Source organism: Erinaceus europaeus, chromosome 15 (genome assembly GCF_950295315.1).
Source record: "Erinaceus europaeus chromosome 15, mEriEur2.1, whole genome shotgun sequence".
Classification (NCBI taxonomy): domain Eukaryota; kingdom Metazoa; phylum Chordata; class Mammalia; order Eulipotyphla; family Erinaceidae; genus Erinaceus; species Erinaceus europaeus.
The window spans coordinates 6,937,540-6,962,539 of record NC_080176.1 but is presented as its reverse complement, the minus strand read 5'-3'; the positions used below and the strand labels follow the sequence as shown (position 1 = coordinate 6,962,539).

The following is a 25,000-nucleotide window of genomic DNA, read 5'->3' as shown; positions in this document are numbered from 1 at the left end:
TCTTTCTCTCCCCCTCTCTGTCTTCCCCACCCTCTCAATTTCTCTTTGTTCTATCCAGCAACAACAGCAGCAACAATAATAATAACAGCAACAATAACAACAATGGAAAAAAGATGGCTGCCAGGTCAGTGGATAACCCTGGAGGCAAAAGAAAAAAAAAGGGTGAGGAGCCTGCTCGAGTGGGGACCCCAGACACTGGCTCCCTGGCAGCAGCACTGTCAGCTCAACACCTCACAGAACCTGGACTCCCTAGGCAGAGCCTCCATGGGCCATATCTGAGTCATAAGATGCGTGACACCAAGAGCATGGCCGTATCTCTAATTGGGCTCTGTGCATTTTCAGACCAGTTCAGATAACATCTTGTTCTGGGCTGGGTAGACAGCAGAATGGTTATGTAAGAAGGCGTTCATGCCTGAGGCTACAATGTCCAGGTTCAATCCCCAGCACCATCAGCCAGAGTTGAGCAGTGTTCTGGTATAATGATGATGATGATGATAATAATAATAATAATAATAAATACATTTCTTCAACATCTTATTCAATCTTTTCCAGTCAGCTCCAGAATTCAAGAGTTCCTCATCCAGCCCTTCACTTACAAATGAGAAGTCCGGGGAGTCGGGTGGTAGTGCAGCGGGTTAAGCGTACATGGCGCGAAGCACAAGGACCGGCTTAAGGATTCTGGTTCGAGCCCCCCAGCTCCCCACCTGCAGGGGAGTCGCTTCACAAGTGGTGAAGCAGGTCTGCAGGTGTCTATCTTTCTCTCCCCCTCTCTGTCTTCCCCTCCTCTCTCCATTTCTCTCTGTCCTATCCAACAACAACTACAGCAATAAAGCAACAAGGGCAACAAAAGGGAATAAATAAATAAATAAATAAATAAATAAATAAATAAATACAAGTGAGAAGTCCAAGCTCCCTCTGCCCAGGGGAAAAGCAAGCCACATGTTGTCATGGGTTGTTGGTGTGTGTGTGTGTGTGTGTGTGTGTGTGTGTGTGTGTGTGTGTGTGTATGTATGAGAATTGAGGTGGAGGGTGTGACCAGACCACACTCCCTCAGGAAAGAAAACGTTCATGTGCGTGAGGCAAATTCTGGTCAGCAAGCTCAGTCCTGTGACCATACGCTGAGCATCTGGGTGGGCTCCTGTGCTTGGAATTAGCCTGAGAGTGAGGCTGGAGTGGGTGGTTTAGAGGAATTTAAAATTAAAAGCAGGTTAGAAAAAAAAAGTGATTCTGCCTCCATATCCACCCACGTCCCAACTCCCCCACCCCCCCCATCACCTGTGGGTACCAAGGACTAGGGTGACAGCATCTCTAGGTGGGTGCCCTGAAGAATCTACGTGGCCAGGACAGACGCCCACCCCCCACGCAGGCACAGGTGCCCAGACCCACATCCAGAGACACAGGGCAGCTGGTGGGAAAATGTCCCATCCTGTCATCTGTCACTCTTAGGGGACAGTCTTCCACATCATCAGCAGGGGTCCTCAATACGCACGGGTGACCAGCTGAGAACTGAACACTGATCGGTCACCCTCCCTATCCTGTCTCAGGGCTCCCCACACTCCCCTTTTCCCCACCAGGACTTCTAAAACCCCCTCTCCCAAAGAAAATGCCCCCATATACAACCTCATGTCCTCCCTTCCAGAGTCAGTTTCCTCAAAACTCCAAACAGTGTGGCCTGGTCTGGACTTCCTGAACTTCTTCCTATTTTATTTTATTTTATTTTATTTTATTTTATTATTTTATTTACCATCAGAGTTTTTTCTAGGGCTCAGTGCCTGTATCACGAATCCACTGCTCATGGTGGCCATTTTTTATTCTTTTGACAGGACATAGAGAAATTCAAAGGGGAGAGGGAGACAAAGAGGGAGAAAGAGAGAAAGAGAGAGAGAAAGAAAGGGAGGGAAGTATGGATGGAGGAAGGAAGAAAAAAGACACCTGTAGCACTGCATCAGCATTTGTGAAGCTTACCCCCTACAGGTGGGGACTAGGGGCTTGAACCAGGTCCTTGCACACGATAACAAGTGCCCTCAACCAGGTATGCCACCCCCCACCCCCTGAACTTCCTTTTTGTGAAGTTCTCTCCAGCACTGCCTCCCTCTGGCAATGCCTCTGGGGGACTGGAGGACAAATCAGGGTCTTTTTCCCTTCCAGCAGTCTGTGAAACAACTCCCAGGGGCCCCAGACTTTTCCATTCTTAATCTCCCCCTGGCTTAAAATGCTTCTCTCCACACAGTAACACCCCTGCCTCACCGCTGACTGCACTTCCCTACTGCACACAAGAGTCTATTCTCCCTGGGAGACTGGGCACCCCACAAGGGCAAAAGTTCCCTTTGCATCTTCCTTAATTCTTAGACAACCCCCACAAGCCAATAATGATGGATACTTCACAGCTTCAGTTTCCCTACAGATGAGGACATCATTGATGTCCTCTTGATAGAGGCCACCCAGAACTGAACCCAAATGCCTTTGGTGGGGGGGGGGCTCTGCTGTTGCAGAGAACAGAGGTACCATGACCCCTTCCTTTCACACCGTCTAGAATGTTTCTGCAGATGGAACCCAAGGTCACGTTTTGAGTCTTGACGGCCACTGACTGATTCAAAGTGGCACAGTACTAGCCGGAATGACCATTATAATGCTAACAGCAAAATCCACGGGCGTCTGTTCCTAGGTGTAAGGCTCTGGTCTCGTATCAAAGTCAGTTAACCAGGCCCTTGCCAAGTCTCTCACCACAGTGGGCCCCAAGCTTCCAGCCTGGCAGAGTTCACTTACTTTTAACAGATATGTGGCTAGGACTGGCACCTCCCTCAAAACATGTGTAAGCATTCGTACATTCATTTACTAGTCTTTTTTTTTTTTTTTTTGCCTCCAGGGTTATCACTGGGGCTTGGTGCCAGCACTACAAATCCACAGCTCCTGGTGGCCATTTTTTCCATTTTGTTGAATAGAACAGAGTGAAACTGAGAGAGGAGGGGAAGACAGAGAGGGAGAGAGAACGATAGACACCTGCAGACCTGCTTCTCCGCTTGTGAAGCATCCCCGCTGCAGGTGGGAAGTAGGGGCTCGAACCCGGATCCTCGCATGGGTCCTTGCGCATCGTACTATGTGTGCTCCGTACTAGGTACGTCACCACCCAGCCCTCCCATATTCATTTACAAGTTATGACAACAACCGTGCAAGGGCTACTCTGACAGTTGGCAGAGTCTCCCCCACTGGAGGTGGTGTCTGGGCAGGGAAATGATATCTCTTCCCTTTTTGCAGGCTGGGAAGCAGAGGCTCTGAGAGTTGGGGGTGATTTGTCCATAGTCAGACCTTTAGGAAAGTGTAGTGGCAGGATTTGAACCTACAACCCTGGCATACAGACTCCACAATACAGACATTCATCTCTAAGCCCCCTCCACGCACACACGAGCAAACTCTCCTATTCCCCTCAGAAGTATGTGAGATTCACAGAGGGGTTCAGCACTACACACACACACACACACACACACACACACACACACACACACACACACGCCTCTTCCCTTCTGCCCAAGCCAGAAGGAGTCGATCGGGGTAGAGGGAAGAGGGGCTGTGTGTATGGCATGTGTGCAGGAGCTCAAGTCGGCTGGGTGGAAGGAAAGGAAAGTCTGTCGCCATGGTTACGCAGAACCTGAACAAAACATCACACACAGCTCTGTAGCCTTGAGTGTCTCCGGCTCTGTTCTGTGGCCACAGCCGCCTGGGAAGGCCGCCTGCCCGCCCGCCCGCCTGCCAGCCTCCCCGCCCTCCCAGAGCCTTCCTCTTCCCCTGTTCCCATTATTAAAACTGGCACTTGATAGCGGCTAAATGTTTTCTAATTATTTACCGGTTCACCTTCACAGCACCCCGTGAGATAATGATCCTGCTGTGCATTTCAGTAAGGTTCTGCCCGCCTCCAAAAACTCAAATTGAGTTCCCCAGATTATCTCATTGATCTTCCCACTTAAGGCTCTAGCAGATCCGCAGAAAGCAGCCAGGGGCATCTGTATACACCAGTGAGGATGTGGGGCCCAGAGGGGCAGGCAGCTGCCTGGGACTTTACTGCAGGTCAGGGTGTGACAGACACCTGCACCTGGTGTGCTCAGTCCCCCAGAACACGGAGGGGAAAGGTTTCATCTGACCGCCCGTTCTGGCTGTTGGTAATGGCTACAGGCCAGCTGTGTGAAGCAGGATTCTGAGGCTGCCTCTGATGGCAAAGTGTGCAACCAGCCACAAGACCCTGGCTTCGAACCCTGGCACCACCTGGGAGCACTGAAGTATCAGGGCGGAGTCCCATGCATGGTGGAGCAGTGCTGTGGTGTCTCTCTTTCTCTAGTTCTATGTATTTAAACAAAGAGACTGAAAAGGTCGGCCCTGAAGCAGTAGGGCTGCTTCTGTGCACGGCCCTGGGCCTCCATTAAAAGAGAAACAAGTCACGTGGTCAACTGAGGTCATGGCCATGGTCAACTGAGGTCATGGCCACGGGGGTGCGCGGGGTGGGGTGGCAGTGCAGACACCCGTGTTCCTATTCCTGGTGCCAGTCAGGGGGTCCCCACTGCATTCAGATTCTCAACCAGGAGTGCCCCCCCACCCCCCCAGTCAGGGGACACTTGACCTGGGGCCATCTAGACTGTCACCTGGATTGTCCTCACTGGGGTGGTGCAGCTGGAGTTCAGTCTGTAGAGATCATGGATGCCTAAAAAAACAATACAACGGGGAGTCGGGCGGTGGCGTAGCGGGTTAAGCGCACCTGGTGCAAAGCGCAAGGACCAGCATAAGGATCCCGGTTCCAGCCCCTGGCTCCCCACCTGCAGAGGAGTCGCTGAACAAGCAGTGAAGCAGGTCAGCAGGTGTCTATCTTTCTCTCCTTGTCTGTCTGTCTTCCCCTCCTCTCTCCATTTCTCTCTGTCCTATCCAAGAATGATGACATCAACAACAATAATAATAACTACCATAACAATGGAAACAACAAGGGCAACAAAAAGGTAATAAATAAATAAAAACAAAAAACAATAATGTACAGGACAGCCCCCACAAAAAACAAACAAACAAAAGAACATCTGGTACAAAATGCCCACAGTGCCAAGGCTGAGAACCCCTACACAGAGAACGTTCTCTCACACATACACTGTCACACACACAGTCTCACACTTATAAGCACTCACATGTACATACACACATATTCACACTTACACATACATCCACGCAGACACAACACAAACACTCTCACACAAACCCGTCTGGATATCTTGTCCTCAGCCCTCGGAAGATCAGAAATCAACGTGAGAATCTAATCTTGAATGTGCCACACAGTAAAATTCCTGATACACACAAAACCCCTCCCTCCTCATTTTTGTCCGTCTCAGTCAGTGACAACACCCACCAACTTCTCAGGCCAAGAGTCCGGGGTCCCCCTTGATTCCCCTCCTTCCCCAGCTACATCATCAAGTCTTACTTCCCAGACCCGATACACTTCCCCCATGCCCACCACCACTGTCAGTTTGCCACCTCACAGGGACCACAACACCCAGCACGGCCCAGCCAAACTTTCCTTTCTCTCCCCTGCTCCTCAGCACCTTAGAACTGCCCCACCACTCCCCACTTCTGAGCCTCACAGAAAGCTTCCTCTTTGAGACAGTCGCATAGAGGCTCAGCTGCCCCACCCCACCCCAATAAAAGCCTAATCTGAGGCATATAATACACACTCAAAAAGTTTATTATCAGTAAGCAAACAGAATGTCAAGGAGACACGCTTTTCCAGCAGCCTGGGAAAGGGACCTTTGAGCTGGGCTCAGCTCCTTCCATGAGATGTGGTCAGCCCCACAGCCCCCCAGAATCAGAACCTTCCATCCTCCGGACTCCAAGGCAGGTGAGGAGACATGCAAGTAGCTCCTGGGGGTCCTTCCAACACCCCAGGGAGGGCAGAGCCTATCGGCTGCCAGTTTGGATCTAACCACAATCTCAACTCACTTATCCTTGGCTCTCTTATCCCACTCTCCCTCCTCTCAGTCAGTGCTTCTTCTCACAGAGTGGGCCAGGCTTCCAGGTTAAACCTCACTGGTAGCCAACAGCTGTCCTCTAAAACATGCCAGCCCAGGAGGGAATCTCCCTGAGTCAGCTCTTCCTGGGAGGCTGGTGACACCACAGGGTCTGGAAGAGGCAGCCCCCACCCTCTGCAGCACAGAGCCTCTTTGTGAGACCTGGCCCCCCTCCCCGTCTCCCCCCCTCACCTAACTGCCATCTGTCTGGTGTCTGTGATTCCTGGTGAGGAACTCTGTGGAAGATCAAAAGCATGTTGCGGAATGAGATCAAGTCAAACTGGGCAAAGATGAGGAGAAAGACAGGAGTATGAGTTGTGCTCCAGGGGACAGCAGAGTCCACACCCAGCACTGCTCTAAGGAGCTAGAGGGGGAGCGAGAGACAACACACCTGGAAGAGTGCACACCCTGCTGGTGTGAGGCCCTGGCTTTGAGCCTCAGCACCACATGGGAGCAGCAGAAATGCCACCAGGAGAGGTTATCTCTCCTCTCTCTAAGAAATTAAGAATAGAAAATGGGGGGGGGGGTGGCTGGTGGTGACTCACCTGCAAGGACCCAGCAGGGGAGAAGTTTCACAAGCAGTGAAGCAGGGCTACAGATGTCTCTGTCTCTTTCCCTCTCTACCTCCCCCTCCCCTCTCAATTTTTCTCTGTCCTATCAAATAAAGAAGAAAAAAGAAAAGACTAAGGGGGCAGTGGATTCATAGTTCCTGCACCAAGTCCCAGTGTTCTAATGCTGGTGGCAATAAAAATAGAAAGGAAGGAAAGAAGGGAGAGAAAGGGTGAAAGGAAGGAAGGGAGGGAGGCAGGGAGGGAGGAAGGGAGAAAATTGGGCCTGGAAGATAGCTCAGGCCTATCTTGTGTAAGCATGGCTCTGGGCTCACCCATCAGGGCTGCCCCCCAAGTAAAGAAATGAACAAACTAGAGGGCATCTGCCCAGCCTGGAGGTGATTCCTTTTTTCATAGTCAAGCCAGCAAGTGTTGAGAGAGGCAGATTTTAACTCGAGCGAGCAGAGGCACAAAATGTAAAGAAATCCTGGGGATTGAGGAGGGACTCTGAAATCGATTTAGAAATTGATAGAAATGCCAGCCACTGGGGCCAGGCGGTGGCGCACCTGGCTAAGCGCACACATTACAGTGCTAAAGGGCTTTGGTTCAAGCTCCTGGTCCCCACCTGCAGGGGGAGAATGGCACAAGTGCTGAGGCAGGGCTCCAGGTGTCTCTCTGTCTTTTTCCCTATCTCCCCTGCTCCTAAAGTTCTCTGTCTCTAGCCAATAATAAATGAAAGATTTTGTAAAAGGAAGAAAAAAGAAACCCAAATCTAAAAAAAAAAAAAAAAAAAAGCCAACTATTAAAACAGTGTCCTGTGAGTGAGGTGGGTCAAACAGCAGCCAGGCATGGAGAGTGCTAAGCCTTCCCTGCCCAGGGGTGGGGAAACCATCAATGTGGGATTTTGGGGGACAATTTTAAGCTAACAAGAGGAACGTGTTGTGTCCTCAAGATAGACGATAAACACGCGTCTTTGGAATGTGCCTCTTACAGGAAGGACAGACTGACTTGGGGAAAACACTGGCTTGTGCCCTTAGAACCCAGGCTCCAAGCCAGGGATGGAACCTTCACAGAGGGGAACCCCCCCCCCCCAGCCCACTCAAGGCCAAGTGGAATCAAGGGAGAGAACGGGGACAACTTAGGAACCAAAGCCACGAGTGCAGAGTCAAAATGCACATCTGAAAGCAGCCAAGAGCCAACTCCACCGTCCCGAAAATTGAATCAACAATGCAGAATGTTTGCGACATGAAGCTGAACAACTTAAATCACCGCCAAGGAGGGGACGTGCTGCTATCAACCAGGGACATAAGGAGGCAGCAGACTTGGGCCTGAGAAGCATCTTCCTTCCTGAAACTGCAGCCATGGCTCTACTTGTCTCACCCACAGGAGTCCAAACTGACTCAGGCTGGAGTGCAGGGAGAGAGGGAAGAGGGGCAGAGCCTGTGGGACCTAGGCTAGTGACTTCTCACCTTCCTTCTGTGTGTGTGTGTGTGTGTCTGTGTGTGTGTGTCTGTGTGTGTGTGTGTGTTTCTTGTTTCCCTCCAGAGTTATCGCTGCTCCTGGTGGCCAGTTTTTCCATTTTTATTAGATAGGACAGAGAGAAATTGAGAGAAGAGGGGGAGATGGAGGAGGAGAGAGAAAGACAGATACCTGCAGACCTGCTTTCGCTGCTTGTGAAGCATGCCCCCTGCAGGTGGGGATCTGGGGGCTCCAACCAGGATCCTTGCACTTCGTACTGTGTGGGTTTAGCCAGGTGTGCCACTGCCTGGCCACCTCTTCTCACTTTCTCTAAGGGAGAAAAGTAGAAGGGACTTGGGCTCAGCATCCTGACTTGTGAACACCTGCAAAGGGCTCTCCCCCCTCACCTACCTCCTAGATCAGAGAGACAGAGAGATGGCTTCCCTAATCACAGCTCCTGGAGAGAACACACAGCAGCTTCCACCAAGGGCTTCAGAATCAGAGAGGAGGCAAGGAGCCTTGAGATGTCCTTGGCGTGGAACTGACATAAAGTTGACATGAAATTGACAGATTGCTGGCTCTCTGGGTGCAAAGGTCAGAGAAAAAGAAAAGAAAAAGAGAAAAACCTCCCAGGATGCCCACACCTTTATGAGTCTTGCCTCCAAAAGCCCCACCAGGTCCTCACAGTGACTATAAGGAAGAAAAAAAAAAAAAAGAAAGAAAAAAAAAAGACCACCCTCAGGGACTGTTCAGGAAGGCAGAGGTGGAAAAGGAACCAACTTGGATTTCGCCAGAGCAGTGTGAGTGTAACAAGGACTGGTCCCCAGGGGGTACTAGTTAGCCAGAACCTGGCCTGCTGGCTGGAACAGAGTCCATTAGAGGGGAGGCACAGCCCCTCCGCCAGGACCAGGATTGGAAGTGGGGGCCCCAGGATTGAAAGAACCCCCCTTAACTATTAAGAGTGGGAGTGTGGTGAGATGGGGGAGTGACCCCATATTTGCTAGCACCCAGCACTGAGAAAGTAAAGTCTGAAATCAGTTTCTCTCTCTCTCTCTCTCTTTTTTTTTTTGCCTCCAGGTTTATGGCTGGTACTCAGTGCCACACTATGAATCCACTGCTCCTGGCGACTATTTTTTCTACAATTTTTTTATAGGATAGGACAGAGAGAAATTAAGAGAGGAAGGAAGATAGAGAGGGAGAGAGACATCTGCAGACCTGCTTCGCCGCTTGTGAAGTGACCCCCTTATAGGTGGGGAGCTGGGTCTCGAACCCGGATCCTTGTGCTTAGTACTTAACCAGGTGTGCCACTGCCGGACCCTTATTTCTTTTTCCATTTGGTAACATCCCCTCACCCTTTGCCTGAATTCTGCTCTGATTCTTTCTTCCCCCATTATCCTAACAAGGAAGCTCATTCTTGGACCAAATGACATTTTTTTCTTAATTGGTTGGGTGCCTCTTACAATCCACTTAGGAAGACTTGACTGTTCCACCCTTCCATTCACCCAGGATCTTCTTCTCTAGGAATATCATCTTTTTTTTTTTTTTCCTCCAGGGTTATTGCTGGGGCTCAGTGCTAGCACTATGAATCCACTGCTCCTGGAGGCTATTTTTCCCATTTTGTTGCCATTGTTGTGGTTGTTATTGTTGTTATAGCTGTTGTTGTTGTTGGAAAGAACAAAGAGAAATCGAGAGAGAGGAGGGAAAGACAGGAGAAGAGAAGACAGACACCTGCAGACCTGCTTTACCACTTGTGAGGCGACCCCTCCTGCAGGTGGGGAGCAGGGGCTCGAACTGGGATCCTTACCCCAGTCCTTGCACTTTGCGCCATGTGCGCTTGACCTGCTGCACTACCGCCTAGCCCCCGGAATATCATCTCTTTATGGAATTGTCTTCTGTCCTCAGTGCCCAAGCTTTTCACTGTCCTAGATATATAGAGATCTGTATTCTCCAAAGGTCACAGATAGCTATTCTTGGATAAAGTGGGTAAACCAGCACTGAGAAGTAGCTGAGGAGAAAGCCCCCCCCCACCCGCAAAGCCCCATCCTGTCGGGGCTCCCCCACCCCCAGCCCAGTGCCCACTCCATCCCCCGCCACCCTCTCTCTCTCCCAGGCCCTCACTCCAGGCCTCCACTCAGTTCTCTGTGCTATCTCCTCTGTGCCAGAGGCCATAGCCTCTCTCACAGTCCCAGTCTCACTCATCAAATTGGGGGGGGGGGCGTGTTTGCGGCCTTGTGTCTTGCACAGTCACATATCCATCCCACCCCCCCCCCAAAGCAACCTTTGTGGAAATAAGACGGGGGGGGGGGGATTAACCGAGGGAGTTGGAATCAGCACCACCGTAGCCAATTAAGTGAGGTGGCAACGACTATTAGAGAAATGAGTTAAGAAGCTGAAATCCAGAGTGACTGGCCTGCTCGTTTGGCCCATAAGATGCCCTGTGTGCATGTGGTTACTACAGACATGAAAGGCCAGCTGGTAAAACAAAAAACAAAAAAAACAAAACAGAATTAGCACCAGTATGTTAATTTCTGAAAGCACTAGCAAAGGAAAGAGAAACAAAGCCTAAAGCATCTCGCGAGAAATTACAAATGTCCACAGAGAAAAGGAAAGAACTGCAAACCTTCCACAGAAAGAGGGAAGTCAATTTCAGTGTGTTTATGATGGAAATCAGTGTTAGAGGGGCTGGGTATCGGTACAGCTGGTTGAGTGCACATGTTACCATATGCAAGGACCAGGGTTCAAGCCCTCAGTCTCCACCTGCAGGAGAGAAGCTTCATAAGCAGTGAAACAGGGCTGTAGGTGTGCCTCTCTTTCTCTTTCCCTCTCTAACTCGTCCTCCCCCTCTCAGTTTCTCTCTGTCTTATCAAATAAAAAAAGAATTTTAGAAAAGAAAGAAATGTTATTGGCTGAGACCTGCATGTTGGACCAACAGAATCCAGCTCCACTGCCCCTTCTAGGTATTTGTTCGCAGAAAGGCACTGGGAAGGTTAATCAAATGACTGGGCCACGGCGCATCAGGAACAGACACAAAGAGAAGCAGAGCTGGCAATAGGAAAACAGAAAAAAAAATAAAACTCAGAGCAGAAAGCATTCACCAGGGGGAAAACAGTCATTTTATCTTGACAAAAGATAAAATCCACAATTCCGCAATGAAAATATAACTGTCACAAATTTTGCTTGTGATGAATAACACAGAATCAGGCTTTAGAAAAGCAAAAAAAAAAAAAAAAAGAAAGAAAGAAAAAGAAAAAAGAAAAAAACAGCTCTCAGAACACAAGTCAAAGTGGAAAGAATTCTCTTGAACAGAAAGACTTTGACCAACCTCTTCCAGTTTGGGAGAAACCCAGAAAGCAATGGTAAGAAATAACAAGACATCCTAGAGTAATACATCCAAGAAGCAGCTTTACCCTACGTGCAGGGACTGTATCTGCCTTTCTGAAGAAAATATTTACAAAGAAGAGGAAGAGGAAGAGGCGGAGGAGGAGGAGAGAAGGAGAAGGCAGGGAGGAGGTAGAAATTCACAGACAGCCTCTATCATCCAGTAAAACTAAAAAGATAATAACACAATTTAAGCAAATTAGACAAGGCACTGGGAATTTTTTTTCCGGCACTCTACTGAACTATTCTTGGATCCATGCAGAAACAAAACCAAAATTTCAGGACCAAGAGACACGAAACAGTAACATCAGAATTTTTACGACCTGTTTGGAAAAACATTGCTGTGCTTTGAAAGTCATCTGACTGGACCCAACTGGTGCTCAAAGATAGACTCTAGCACTAAAGGCATCCTGCATCCTTTTTTTTCTCTTTTACTACATTGGAAACAAAGTTTTTAACTCAAATGTTTCAAATGCTAATAAGACAAGGCTCAAAAACTAAGTCAAAGGAAGACTGCACTAGGGAAAGATAGAAACAGGCTGGGGGTATGGATCCACCTGCCAACATCCATGTCCAGCAGAGAAGCAATTACAGAAGCCCAAACTCCCACCTTCTATACCCCAAAAAGAATTCTAGTCCATACTCCCAAAGGTGTAAATGATAGGGGAGGATGACCAGAGCGCTCTGAACCCCAGTTCCACCAGGACCCAAAGCGTCTGCTACCAGGAATCTTGTTTTTATGCCATCACTGAAAGGGAAGTGAATCTAGAAAACACCAGAGGAAGCCAGGCACTGTTTCTCTTATCTGAGAGAGAAGAGGGGAAAAATGAAAGGACACTCAGGAGTAGTAGGAGTGTAGGAGTGTAGGAGTGACTCAGAAAGGAAGAGAAGGTAGGACCATAGGAAAAAATGGGCAAGTGTGTGTGTGTGTGCGTGTGCGTGCAGATAGTGACAAATATAAAGCCAATCGAAAACTGTGACCTTGGGAGAACGACCACAGTTTCCAATGGAAGGAATAGAGACACAGAACTCTGGTGGTGGGAATGGCGTGGGATCATGCCCTGAGTATCTTATAGTCTTGTAAATCAATATTAAGCCACTAATAAAAAAATTATAAAAAAATAAGAAAGAAGATGCAGTTGTCTTAGCAAATATAAACTAAGTTGATAAAGACAATATGAGGGATATTTTAAATGAGGGGACAAAACTGACAAACCTTATTGTGCTATGAAAGAAAATAGAAGAAAGGAAGAAATTTTTATAAATATTCCTCATAGGTAATACACACAATAAACTTTAAAAAAAAAAAAAACAGGTTAAACTGGGTGGTGGAAGAGAGAGAGCTTGGGTGGGGGGGGTGTCAGTTTTCAGGAGGAGGCCCAGAGATGATATCACCCTAAAAGGACAGGCTATTTATTAAGTGGGAAAGTTCTACCATGAGTAATGCAATGCAAAGGCCCTGGGGCAGAAGAAACCAGGGAGTGTTCAGTGGGGTGGGTGGTTGGGATGTGTTTTTAGGGCGAGCCAGGGAGCCAGGGGATAACTCACCTGGTGGAGTATGTGCCTTCCCTTGTGTGAGGCTCTGGGCTTAGGGGAAGAGAGAGGAGGAGGCAGGGAGAAGGGAGAAAAAGGAGAGGAGAGACAGGGGAGGAGAAAGCAGGAAGGTCAGGAGGGTGAGGGGGAAGAGGAGGAGAGGGAGTAGAGGAGAAGGGAGGAGAAGGGAGAAGGAGGAAGGAAGAGAGAGCAGGGGAGGAGGAGAGGGCTTTCCCCAGCTGCCCTCTGCAAGGGCGGGGGGGGGGGGGGGGGGGGGCAGGCCTCCTCCCCAGGATTCTGTGGCCTGTTGGGAACAGCAGAGGAAGGGCCATATGTGCCTTCCCACCTCCGGCTATTTCAGGCTCTGCTGCTCCAGCCCCCAAAACTCATTCTGTGTGTGTGTGTGTGTGTGTGTGTGTGTGTGTGTGTGTCCCTGTCTCTGCATCTCTCTCTCCCTGTCTGTCACTCCGTTCCCTACCTGCCTCTTCACTCCTCTCACACTCCCTGCCTGGAAGATGTGGCCAGGTCCCCACAGCCCCTCTGCATCGAGCTGGTTCACCGAGAGCAGCACACACCTTACCATGCTCAGAGACTGGGGTTCGAGTCCCAAGGACACCACATGGGACAGCCTGTACGCAGGAAGCTTCATGAGCGGTAGAGCACTGCTGTGGTGTCTCTCTGCTAGGAGCTCCTCTCTGTCTCCCGCTCTCTCTTTTCACACTTGGTAATGGGTGTGCTGGATACCATTAATTGGGTCACTTGTCAAGTTTTAACAATCGGGGCCGGGTGGTGGCACACCTGGTTGAGCGCACATGTTACAATGAGCAGAGACCCGGGTCGAGTCCCCATTCCCCACCTGCAGGGGGAAGCTTGACGAGGGGTGAAGCAGGGCTGCGGGGGTCTCTCGGTCTCTCTCTCTCTCCCTCTCCATCTCCCCCTTCCTTCTCGATTTCTGGCTATCTCTATCCAATAAATAAATAAATAAATAAATAAATAATTTTTTTGAAGTTTTAACAATCAATATACTTCCTTGGGTTGAGGAGGCAGGTCTTAGAGCATGTCTGAGGCCCTAAAACTCAGGTTTGATCCCTGGCCCTGCCATAAGTCAGAGCTGAGCTGTGCTCTGCTCTCAGTCTCATATTCATTCCCTCTCCAATAAAAAATTAATAAAATGGGGGGACCAGATGGTGGCACACCTGGTTCAATGCATGTATTGCTATGCTCAAGGACCCAAGTTCAAGTCCCCAGTCCCCACCTATAGCAGCAAAGCTTCACAAATGATGAATCAGAGCTGCAGTTCTCTCCTTCTTTCCCCCTCTCCCCTCAATTTTCCTCTCTGTTCTATCAAAATAAATAAAATTTTAAAAATTAAAAAATCAAATAAATAATAAATAAATAAATGCTTTTCCAAGAGAGCAATTTCACATCACACTCTAGAATTTTCGGCAGGCTCTAGCTCTAATCACACCTTCACATGTATGAGGCCCTGGCTTCAAGTTCAGACATTCCCAACAAAAAAGGACTGACGGGAGTCAGGTGGTAGCACAGCGGGTTAAGCCCAGGTGGCACAAAGCACAAGGACCGGCGTCAGGATCCCGGTTCAAGCCCCTGGCTCCCCACCTGCAGGGGGGTCGCTTCACAGGCGGAGAAGCAGGTCTGCAGGTGTCTCTCTTTCTCTCCCCCTCTCTGTCTTCCCCTCCTCTCTCCATTTCTCTCTGTCCTATCCAACAACAACAACATCAACAACAATAACTACAACAACAATAAAAAACAACAAGGGCAACGAAAGGGAAAATATATTTTTAAAAAATGACTGACAAGTAAATACTCAGAAGGTTCACATTTCCTTTTACTTCTTTCTTCTTTTCTTTCTTTTGGTTGTTGTTGCCACCTCTTTTTTTTTTAGGTAGAAGGTGAGAGATGGAGAGAGATAAAGAGGGAGAGAGATGAAGAGAGACATCACAGCACTGCTCCACCATTAAAGAAGTTTCCCCGGCAGGGGTTCCCCATGCGGTGACCAGGGGTTTGAACCTGGGTCCTCAAGCTTGGCAAAATGTGTGCTCAGCCTGGACTGTGGGCAGCAGCGTTCTGCTAATATACCCCCTATTCCTCCAAATACACCCCCTTATTCCTGCTTGACCTGAATCCTCTGAGCCACTTAGGACCAGCACTGGCCTCATCACCCAGCTGAACCTCTTGTGGGGGTGGGCAGAGAGGAAGGGGAGAAGGGAAGAGAGAAAGCCCAGGGATTTTGGGGGGGTTGCCCTATCCATGGGGGCATCTGCCAGGGGGCGAGCTGTGAGTGCAGAGTGAGAAACGCAGGGTTGTCTGCTTGCTTTAACCTCAGCCCAGAAAACCGAGGCTCAGAGAGGGCAAGTGCCCATCCAAAACCACACTTCAGGTGCCAAGGGGGCTGCAGCCTGTGCTGTCGACTCTCAGAGTCAGAGCCAGAGCCCTCAGGTGCTCTCAGCATAAAGCCCTGCTAATAGTGTCCCAGTCCCTCCCAGAGATCTAGCAGCCTCCTCCAGGAAGTCCTCAGGCTTGTAGCATGGTATAAGGAAGCAAGAGGAAGAATTTTTCTATAGAAACTAAAGGGAGGTACCAGATGGTGGCACACGTGGTTAAGTGCATGTGTTACAAGGTGCTATGACCTGGGTTTGAGGCCCTAGTCCCCACCAGCAGAGGGAAAGCTTTGCAAGTGGTGAAGCAGGGCTGCAGGTGTCTCTCTGTCTCTCTCTTTATCATCCCCTCCCCTCTTGATTTCTGGCTGTTTCTATGCATTAAATAAAAGATAATTTTAAAAATTAAAAAGAGAGAGAAGTGGGGGTAGATAGTATAGTGGTTATGCAAAGAGACTCTCATGCCTGAGGCTCCAAAATCCCAGGTTAAATCCCCCGCACCACCATAAGCCAGAGCCGAGCAGTGCTCTAGTGAAAAAAAAAAAAGAAAGAAAGAAAAGAAAGAAAGAAGGAAAGAGAGAAAGAAAGAAAGAGAGAAAGAAAGAAAGGAAGATAGAAAGGAACTGTGAGGGTGCAAAATATAGGGGATAGGAGATGTCACTGCCTCCTGACCAGACCGTTCTTCTTCTAGCGTTTGCCCTTCTTCCGTAGCCAGTTAATGGCTTTGAAAGTGACTGGGATCCATGTGGATTCAGTCGGCTAGGAAGGATCGTCAGTTGCCCCAATGAATGGGGACTCACGGGATGCACCTCGGGAAGGTCGATCCAATCCATCCCTGACCTTTGAGAACCAGAAACAAAGGACAAAAGCCACACCGACAAGCACAAATGCCCCACAGTGTCAGCTGAGCACCTCAGGGTGTGAATGCTGCAGGTTCACTCGGCCCTGGGTCCCCAGGAACTGGCATAACACTTAAAACCTATGACACTGAGGACATCCCGAGCCTCAAAAGCCACACAGGAAAAGGGTGGGGGTGGGGGCGGGGGGAGGGGGCGTGTTATCTTGAATTAGGTTTCCAGAGACAGCTCAGCACTGACTTAAGGAAGTTTCCAGGAAGCCAGAAACAGCTCTTCTCCCAACTGTGAGAAAGCTCTCCAGGAAGAGCAAGGGCCAGTGCAAAGGCCTCAGGGCAGAGTGTATGAGGCACCCCACCCCATCTCGAGCAACAGAGGGAGGACAGCAGCTTTGACCTTAGGTGAGAGGACTCTGGACAGAGGGAGCAGACCTGAGGGTCACTCTTTGTGGAGGTAGAAGGACAGTTGCAGAAGCAGGGGACAAATGTCCTCAGGGGAGGGGGAAGTGGCCTCCAGGGCTACAGCATGGAGGGGACCAGCTGTCACACATCAGCAGAGGTCCAGAATCTTTGAAACTGTTCACTGACTCCTCGAACCCAGGATAGGGGGCTCACTGCTCTAATCCCTTGTTCCTCAGAACTGAGGCTGTTGCTAAAACTACCCTGAAATGGAAGAAAGGAAAGAAGACAGGGAGGGAGTGGGGGGAAGAAAGGGCAGGGGTGCAGTGCAGTACCAGTGTACCAGACTTGCATGCCTGAGGCCCCAGGTTCAATCCCTGACACCAGAGCTGAACCCTCCTAGGCTTCCCCACCACCACCCTAGAAGCTTCCCTGTGCTTCTCCAAGGTGGACAGGCGGCAAAGAGGCTGGTCCTGGGGGTCTCGGGGAGAGGGGAGGGAGGGCTCGAACGAGCTCGTGCCGGTTGTTGGGTTCTTTCTCCTCTTTGAGTGAAGAATAAATTTTTAAAAATGGTCTCAGCACCCAGAAGGAAGGTTGTCATGGCAACAAAAGTTTGAGGCCAGGTACTTCCTGGCACCCTTTCAGGACCGGGTGGTGGATGGGGCAGGAGCTGGGCAGTGTGGGACTAGAGGGGGCAACCAGCCAAGCTGGCTCCTGGCTCCCTAATTTCTCACCAGCACTGACAGGCTGATAACTGTTTTCCAAGCTCCCAGGGAAGAAAATTGTGATTTTTCTGGGAAGGATGATTTCTAGCCAACAGTGATGGAGAAAAAAGAGAAAATGAGAAGGGGGCACTATTTTACCCAACACATTAACTCAACCATCCAGGTTTCCATAGCAGACTCGGGGTGAGGGTATCACTTTGAGCCCCCCAGATCACCCCGCATTCCAGTCTCCAACTGCAACCACTCTTTTTTTATCATTTCACCCTGATTCCTTTCTGCCCCCTGAAGTCAACTGCACACCCTCCGCAACCCCTCAGGGAAGCTGTGAGATAAATAAATAAATAAATAAATAAATAGCCATCTGTGAACCTCAGATTCCTCATCTGGAAAGAGAGGACACCAGAAACCCCCACCTCCAGGCTACTGTCCAGGATTTCACAAAAGCCAGCAAGTGAAAAGTTTGAACACTGTCTGTCTGGTGCACGGTGAAGGTTCAAACCATGGAAACTAGCCTTGTTTTCCAGTGGTGTTCAATGAATGATTTTTCAATATTTACTCTATTTATGAGAGACCAGAATATTGCTCAACTCTGGCACACAAGGAGGAGGGGATGAGCCCCAGGGAATTGAACCCCGGGCCCTCAGGTATAAAAGACTTGCACTCTGGTGTGCTGAGCTAGGTTCCCAGGCGCTAACTTTGTGTTTCATGCTCAGGCTTGGCATCCTGTGAGGAGCATCTTGGGCAAGACCAAGAGATCTGGGTGGTGACCTTGAGGGCAAAGTCAACTGGTGTGACGCTCCTTCAGGGGACAGCAAGGGCAGGGCCTCTCTGCTGCCTGGGAGGCACTGACGGAAGTTTTTGCCACCAGGGTTATTGCTGGGACTCGGTGCCTGCTCCACTCCACCGCTCCCGGCAGCTAATTCCTCCTTTCCTTTCCTTCCTCCTCCTCCTTCCCCCCCAACTCCAACTCCGATTCCTCCTTCTCCTCTACCTTCACCTCCTCCCTCTTCTTCCATAGAGGTGAGAGAAAGACAGAGAGAAGGAGAGACACCTGCAGCCCTACTCTACAGCTCAAGAAGCTTTCCCTCTGCAGGTGGGGACCAGGGGTTTGAACCCAGGTCCTCATGCAAGGTGATGTGTGAGGGAGTCTGTGGGACAGGTTAGGGCTTGGCTGAGTAGAGCCCGTGAGTGTTTGCCAAGACACCTTTTGAGGTGCAGTGTCTTCAGTTCTGTCCCTGAGTAAAAGGTCGGGGCCAGAGTACACCCCAGAAGTGAGTCTTCTGGGGTGAAGCGAGTCGGGGCGACCCTTGGTTCAATACCCTAAGACAGTGAAGAGCAGCCAGGAACATTGTGAGAGCATTCCCAGAACTCAAAGGGGTGCAGCACCCCCAGAACACCTCTTGGCACCCTCCCAAGACTTCACCTAGCATCTCTCTTGCACAGACTTGCTGAAGGCCTACAATGCGGGCCACTACCCAAAAGCTGGGCATGGTGACATCCTGCGGACACAGGAGACAGTAAGCCAGCGACAATGGCAGACTGTGCCAGATGTGACTGGTAGTGAGAGTGAACAGCAGAGACCCACCCCAGTGGGGTGCAGAGGACAGGGTGAGGGGGTGGAGCAGAGGAGCTGCCCAGTGCAGGGGACATTGGTGAGGGAGCAGCCCTCTGGGCTAACTGGTCGACTCCAACTTACAGCAAGTCAGACAAGAGCTCATTGGGGCAAAAGAGCAGAGTCTCCCTATTTCTGCGCAGCAGCTCCACTCCACTCCTGAGGGGAGCCTGGCACCCCGGAGCCGGAGCCGCCCTAACCTTGGCAAAGGGTCACTGCGCCCAAGGGGGCCCCACGCCTAGACTCGGGGTGTCATTATCTAGGAAATAGGGGGTGGCGCAGACCAGCCACCGCATCTGTCAGGACCCCTCTGAACTTGGTGGGAGCCTCACCGCCAGCCAGCCTGGGGGCCCTCAAGGGGGAGGGCCCCCTCAGGAAGCAGTCTGTTCTTTCTCATACCCCCCCCCCATTCTGATGGGAGCCTTCCAGAGTTGTCCCACTGCCCCACCTGCCTCTGGGGTGTGGAAGGACCAGGACAGGCCACTCCCCATTGGTTCCGACTTTCTGGCACAACTAGGGGCGCTTCAGCACAGGTCGAGGAAGGGGGGTGACCCCTTCTGCAAAGGCACAGATGGTAGCCACTGGCCCTGCACACACACACACACACACACATTCACTCACACATATTCACTCACACAGGCTTAACACACTCACACACACACATCCACACACATTCACTTTCTCATACACTCACACACACATTCAAACACACACACAGTCTCAAACATAGACACAGGTCACACACTACACACACACACACACAGTCTCACACACACTTACACACAGTCTCACACACTCATCCATCACACAGTCACACACACACACACACACACACAGTCTCAAACATAAGACACAGGTCACACACTACACACACTTACACACAGTCTCACACACTCGTCCCTCACACAGTCACATACTACACACACTTACACAGTCTCACATACTCATCCCTCACACAGTCACACACACACTTACACACAGTCACACACACTCATCCCCTCACACAGTCACACACACACACAGTCTCACACACTCATTCCTCACACAGTTACACACACACTTACACACAGTCACACACACACTTACACACAGTCTCACACACTCATCCCTCACACAGTCACACACACACAGTTTCACACACTCATCCCCTCACACAGTCACACACACACACACAGTCTCACACACTCATTCCTCACACAGTTACACACACACTTACACACAGTCACACACACACTTACACACAGTCTCACACACTCATCCCTCACACAGTCACACACACACTTACACACAGTCTCACACACTCATTCCCTCACACAGTCACACACACAGCACACAGCACACAAAGACACTCAGGCACACGCATTCTCAGGCACACACACACCTTCATTCACACACACACAGTCTCACACACATCTCTTACACACACTCACACAAATGAACACACAAACACTCTCAGTCACACACACACACATACAGTCCCACATGCACAAACATGCAGTCTCACATGCACAGTAGCATACACTGTCACACATATACACACATTCACACACAGACACTCAGTCTCACGCACAAACTCTCTCATACACATACACACACAGTCACACACAGTCTCATACACAGACACAATCACTCTCAGTCACATACACATTCAGTCACATACACACAGTCTCAGAGACACAAACATTCATACACATTCACAGTCACACAGTTTCACACACAGACACACTCATATACACAGTCACACACTAACTCTCACACTGTCTCACACACACACACACACACACACTCAGCCACACTCACAGCCACACAGTCTCACACAGAGACACACTCATACACACACTCAGTCACACACTAAGTCTCACACACTATCACAGTCACATACACAGTCTCACACACACTCATACACACTCACAGTCACACAGTCTCACACAGAGACACTCATACACACACTCAGTCACACACTAAGTCTCACACTATCACACACACACAGCCACATATACAGTCTCACACACAGCACATGCACATACACACTCAGTCTTACAGAGACACACACATTCATACACACAGTCACACAATTAGTCTCACACACTCAGACACACATACACACTCAGTCACATACACAGTCTCACACACAGACACACACTCAGACACACTCACAGTCACAGTTTCACACACAGAACACTCAGACACACACACACACACTCAGACACACACACTCACACACTCAGACACACACTCAGACACACACTCAGACACACTCAGACACACACTCAGACACACACTCAAACACACACACACACACACACACACACACACACACACACACACACACACACACACACACACACACACACACACACACACACGGGATGCAGACAGGAGGAGGTGCCCAGAATCCCTGCAAAGAAGGGGGGCGGGCTGGCAGCGGCAGCGGCGGCGAATAAGAGTTGGGGGCTGGGGGGCGCGCCTCCAGGGCGGGAGCGGCGGGCGCGGGGCGGGGACCGGGCTGCGGGAGCCCCCGGCGTCCAGTCCCAAGCGCCCCCCAGGCCGGCGGGACAACCGCGGGGCGGCCGCGGGGGGCGCTCTCCCCCTCCCGTCCCATCCCGTCCCCTCCCTGCCTCCCTCCCTCCCTCCCGGCGCGGCGCGGCCCTCGCTCACCCGGGCGGCCGAGCAGCTCCTCGCACGAGAACCAGATGCCGGCGTGGAAGCGGCGCAGCAGGAAGCGCTCGTCGCCCGCCTCCCAGCTGTAGCGCGCGGGGCCCGGCGGCCCGGGGGCGGCGGGGGCGGCCGAGCCGTTGGCCGAGGCGTTGGCGCCCGCGGGAGGGCAGCCTGCGGGGCCGCAGCCCGGCCTGGCCACCCGCTGCGTGCCCTGGCACCAGTGCGTGGTGAGGAAGGCGGTGGTGGCGAAGAGCAGCGCCAGCAGGTTCAGGGCCACGGCCAGGAGCGCCCGGCCGCGCCGGCTCGTCTTCATGCCGCCCGGGGCCGCCCCGCAACTTCCCGGCGCCGCTCAGCGGCCGCTGCCCGCCGCGCCCCGGGGCCCGGGTGCCTGCGAGGGGCGGGGGGCGGGCGGGTGCATGGCCCCGGCAGGGCGCGGGGCGCGGGGCGCGGGGCGCGGGGACCTGGGAGCGGGGAGCCGGGAGCGGGGAGCCGGGAGCGGGGAGGCGGGAGCCGGGAGCGGGGAGCGGGGAGCCGGGAGCGGGGAGGCGGGAACCGGGAGCGGGGAGCCGGGAGCGGGGAGCCGGGAGCGGGGAGCGGGGAGCCGGGAGCGGGGAGCGGGAGCCGGGAGCGGGGAGCCGGGAGCCGGGGAGCCGGGAGCGGGAAGCGGGGAGCCGGGAGCGGGGAGCCGGGAGCGGGGAGCCGGGAGCGGGGAGCCGGGAGCGGGGAGCGGGGAGCGGGGAGGCGGGAGCGGGACACGGGGCGCAGGCAGCTGGGAGCGGGGCGCAGGGAGCAGGGAGCAAGGAACGGGGTGCCAGGAGCCAGGAGCTGTCGCGGGGAACGAGGAGCGGGTTGCGGGAGCAGCAGCGGGAGCGGCTCCTGCACCCCGAGCGCGAGCGCGAGTGGCGCCCGGAGAGGCTCCTGGCAGCGGCGCAGGACGCGCGCCCTCCGCGGGGAGACACCTGCAGGCGGCCCGCGACACTGAGCCGCGCTCGCCCGCCCGCCCGCCCGCGCGCACGGGGAGAGGGGGCGCCCCTAGCCGGGCGCGGGCGGGGCACCCAAAAGCAGGGCCGCCCCGGAAAGAGCCCCGGCGCCACCGGAGCCCGGGTCCGAGAGCACCGCCAGGCTGGGTGCACTGGGACAGACAGACAGCCAAGGGCGTGCGGAGGGAGGGTGAGAAGAAGGGAGTTTAGGAGGGGCCGCAAGCAGCCCGCCAGGAAGGGGCAGCCAACCCCAGGCTCGGGGAGGCCGTGCCAGCTGCAAGTGAGGGCGCAGCATTCCGGGGCGCAGCATTCCGGGGGGGGGGGGGTTCCAGGAGGGACAGTGACCTGCAGGACGATGCGCGCGCGCGCACACACACACATACACACGATGAGGAGGGAGTTACAGGAGAGTGCCACCCCCTCAAGGGCCCAGAGACAGAGTTGGCTGGCCACAGCCAGAGATCCAGCTCCTGGCAAAGGCACCCCACGCTGAGCTGGCACCCCACCAAGAATGATGGCCAAGGAGTATGAAAGGCACATGCTCTTTTGGGGGGCGATCCAAGGGGACTCAGTCTATACAAACCCATAAGGAACCCCAGCCCCCCTCATCCCCGGTCACATGTGGAATTACAGGAAAGGTGACCCGAAAGTGTACCACTCAGGAGTGCTGCAGCCTACCTCACCCCCAGCAGTGAGACCTGAGAGGCCCCATGTCAGCACAAAGCTGTTGCAAACAGCAGAGGTCCCCCCCCCCCAGGCCCCTGAATCGTTAAGGTTGGGCTGAGGACAGAGTGGTCAGGGATATTTTTCCAGCTTTGGAGCCCGTTGAGTCCTGTACCTGTGTAAGGCCATGGCTCCCAGCAGGTGCTCCATAGATGCTGGCCACCACTGTTCGGGTGAGACGAACCAGGATCAGGTGTCCAAACTAGGCCAAACATTCCCAAGAGCCCTTACACAGATTGGGGATGACTCCACTGGGGGTGCCCCCTCACCCCCACTTCCCTCCCTGAGATGATCCTGTTCTGTGAGTCTCTGAGTCCCTCCCCACCCACCCTGCATGCTTGCACAGCACGGGGGGGGGGGGGAGGCAATTAATGGCGTCTGATTGCAGGAGCTCATTTGAATTCTGCCCAAACGGCTCCAGCAGGCCCCAGCCTTCGGGCTGGCGGGATCCAAGGTTACAAGGTGACCGGAACTGGGGCCCATGTCCCTGGTCCAACCACCCTGGGAAGGGGATCCCCAGGCAGCCGTGGTGGCTGACATGGTGCAGGCAATGGCTGGCAGAGGAGATTGATTGATTGCAGCCAAACCATGACAAGGAACCCAGGGACCCTTGTGAGCAGGCATGTAGCATCCAGCGGGGGGGTGGGGGGGTGGGGGTGTCTAGAAGTGTGTGGGCACCAAAAGCCAAGGCCACCCCCACCCCCACCCCCAGGGCTCCCCTCTTTCGGGAAGCACAAAGAACAGAACAGAGGGCAAAAAAAAAAAAAAAGAAATCGTCTAAGACACTCTTCCATTCCCAGAGAGACTGTTAGCTGCGGGGCTCTGGGAGAGAACATGAGTGTCAAGGAGTAGCTACCATGTACAGGGACCTGGGTTCAAGTCCCTGGTCCTCACCTGCAAGGGGGAAGCTTCATGCGTGGTGGAGCAGTGCTGCAGGTGTCTTTCCCCTTCTTGCTGTCTCTCTCTGCCTCTCACCCTCTATCCAAAATAAAGAAACAAGCAGCCACTGGGAGCAGTGGAATCGTGCAATCACCCAGCACCAGTGATAAAACTCCTGGTGGCAAATAAAAAAGAAGGGGGGTGCAGAGGGAGGTGTGAGTTTTAAGGTGTCCAGGTGTTAAAGCCGAGGAGCAAAATAAAAGGGAGGGGGTGACAGACATGAGAAAGGTTGTGATTTCAAGTCATCAGGGCTTCAAGGGCACCTCAAAGTGACGGTGGCATTAGAACAAAGACTCAAAGAAGGTAGGAGGAAGCCAAAGGCTGGAGGAAGAGGGAACTGCCCTGCAAAGGCACTGGGGCAGCGGGAGAGCTGAGAGAGCACTGTGATGGAGAAGAGAAAGGGCACAGATTGGGGGCATGTGCAGGGTGTGACAGGACCGGCGCATAGGGTCCCGTTAAAGTGACGCAGTAGGATTTTTGCTAGAAAAAAACTAAGCTGAGCAAGAACAGAGCCCAAGGTCAGGGTTGAGTTGAGATTTGATCAAGGAGGGAGGTTTCCTTGTGGTAGAATGTGTCGAGGTTAGGAATTTGGGTCCTGAGGGGTCAGGAGGTGGCACACCCAGTTGAGCACACATGTTACCATGTGCAGGGACCTGGGTTCAAGCCCCTGCTTCCCACCTGGAGGGGTGAGGCTTCATGAGCAGTAAAGTAGGGCTGCAGATGTCTCTCTTCCTCTCTCCCTCTCTATCTTTCTCAATTTCTC

At 52.3% G+C, this 25,000-nt stretch overlaps 1 protein-coding gene across 2 annotated transcripts in view; it reads right to left on the bottom strand.

Moving 5' to 3' along the window:
- Window positions 1-21,917, bottom strand: part of GSG1L (GSG1 like) — a 106,486-nt gene extending 84,569 nt beyond the window's left edge. Inside the window, exons 1-2 of one of the 2 annotated variants that reach the window (XM_060172745.1) lie at window positions 21,596-21,679; window positions 4,632-4,690 (exon numbers count right to left, since the gene is read on the bottom strand). Coding sequence is in view for 1 of the 2 variants with exons in the window: in XM_060172743.1 (XP_060028726.1) it covers window positions 21,596-21,908 (313 nt within the window). In the remaining variant the exon portion in view is untranslated. Of the gene's footprint in view, window positions 1-4,631; window positions 4,691-21,595 lie in introns of both variants that reach the window. The other variant, XM_060172743.1, reaches the window with a different exon arrangement.
- Between the last annotated feature and the right edge of the window lie 3,083 nt (window positions 21,918-25,000).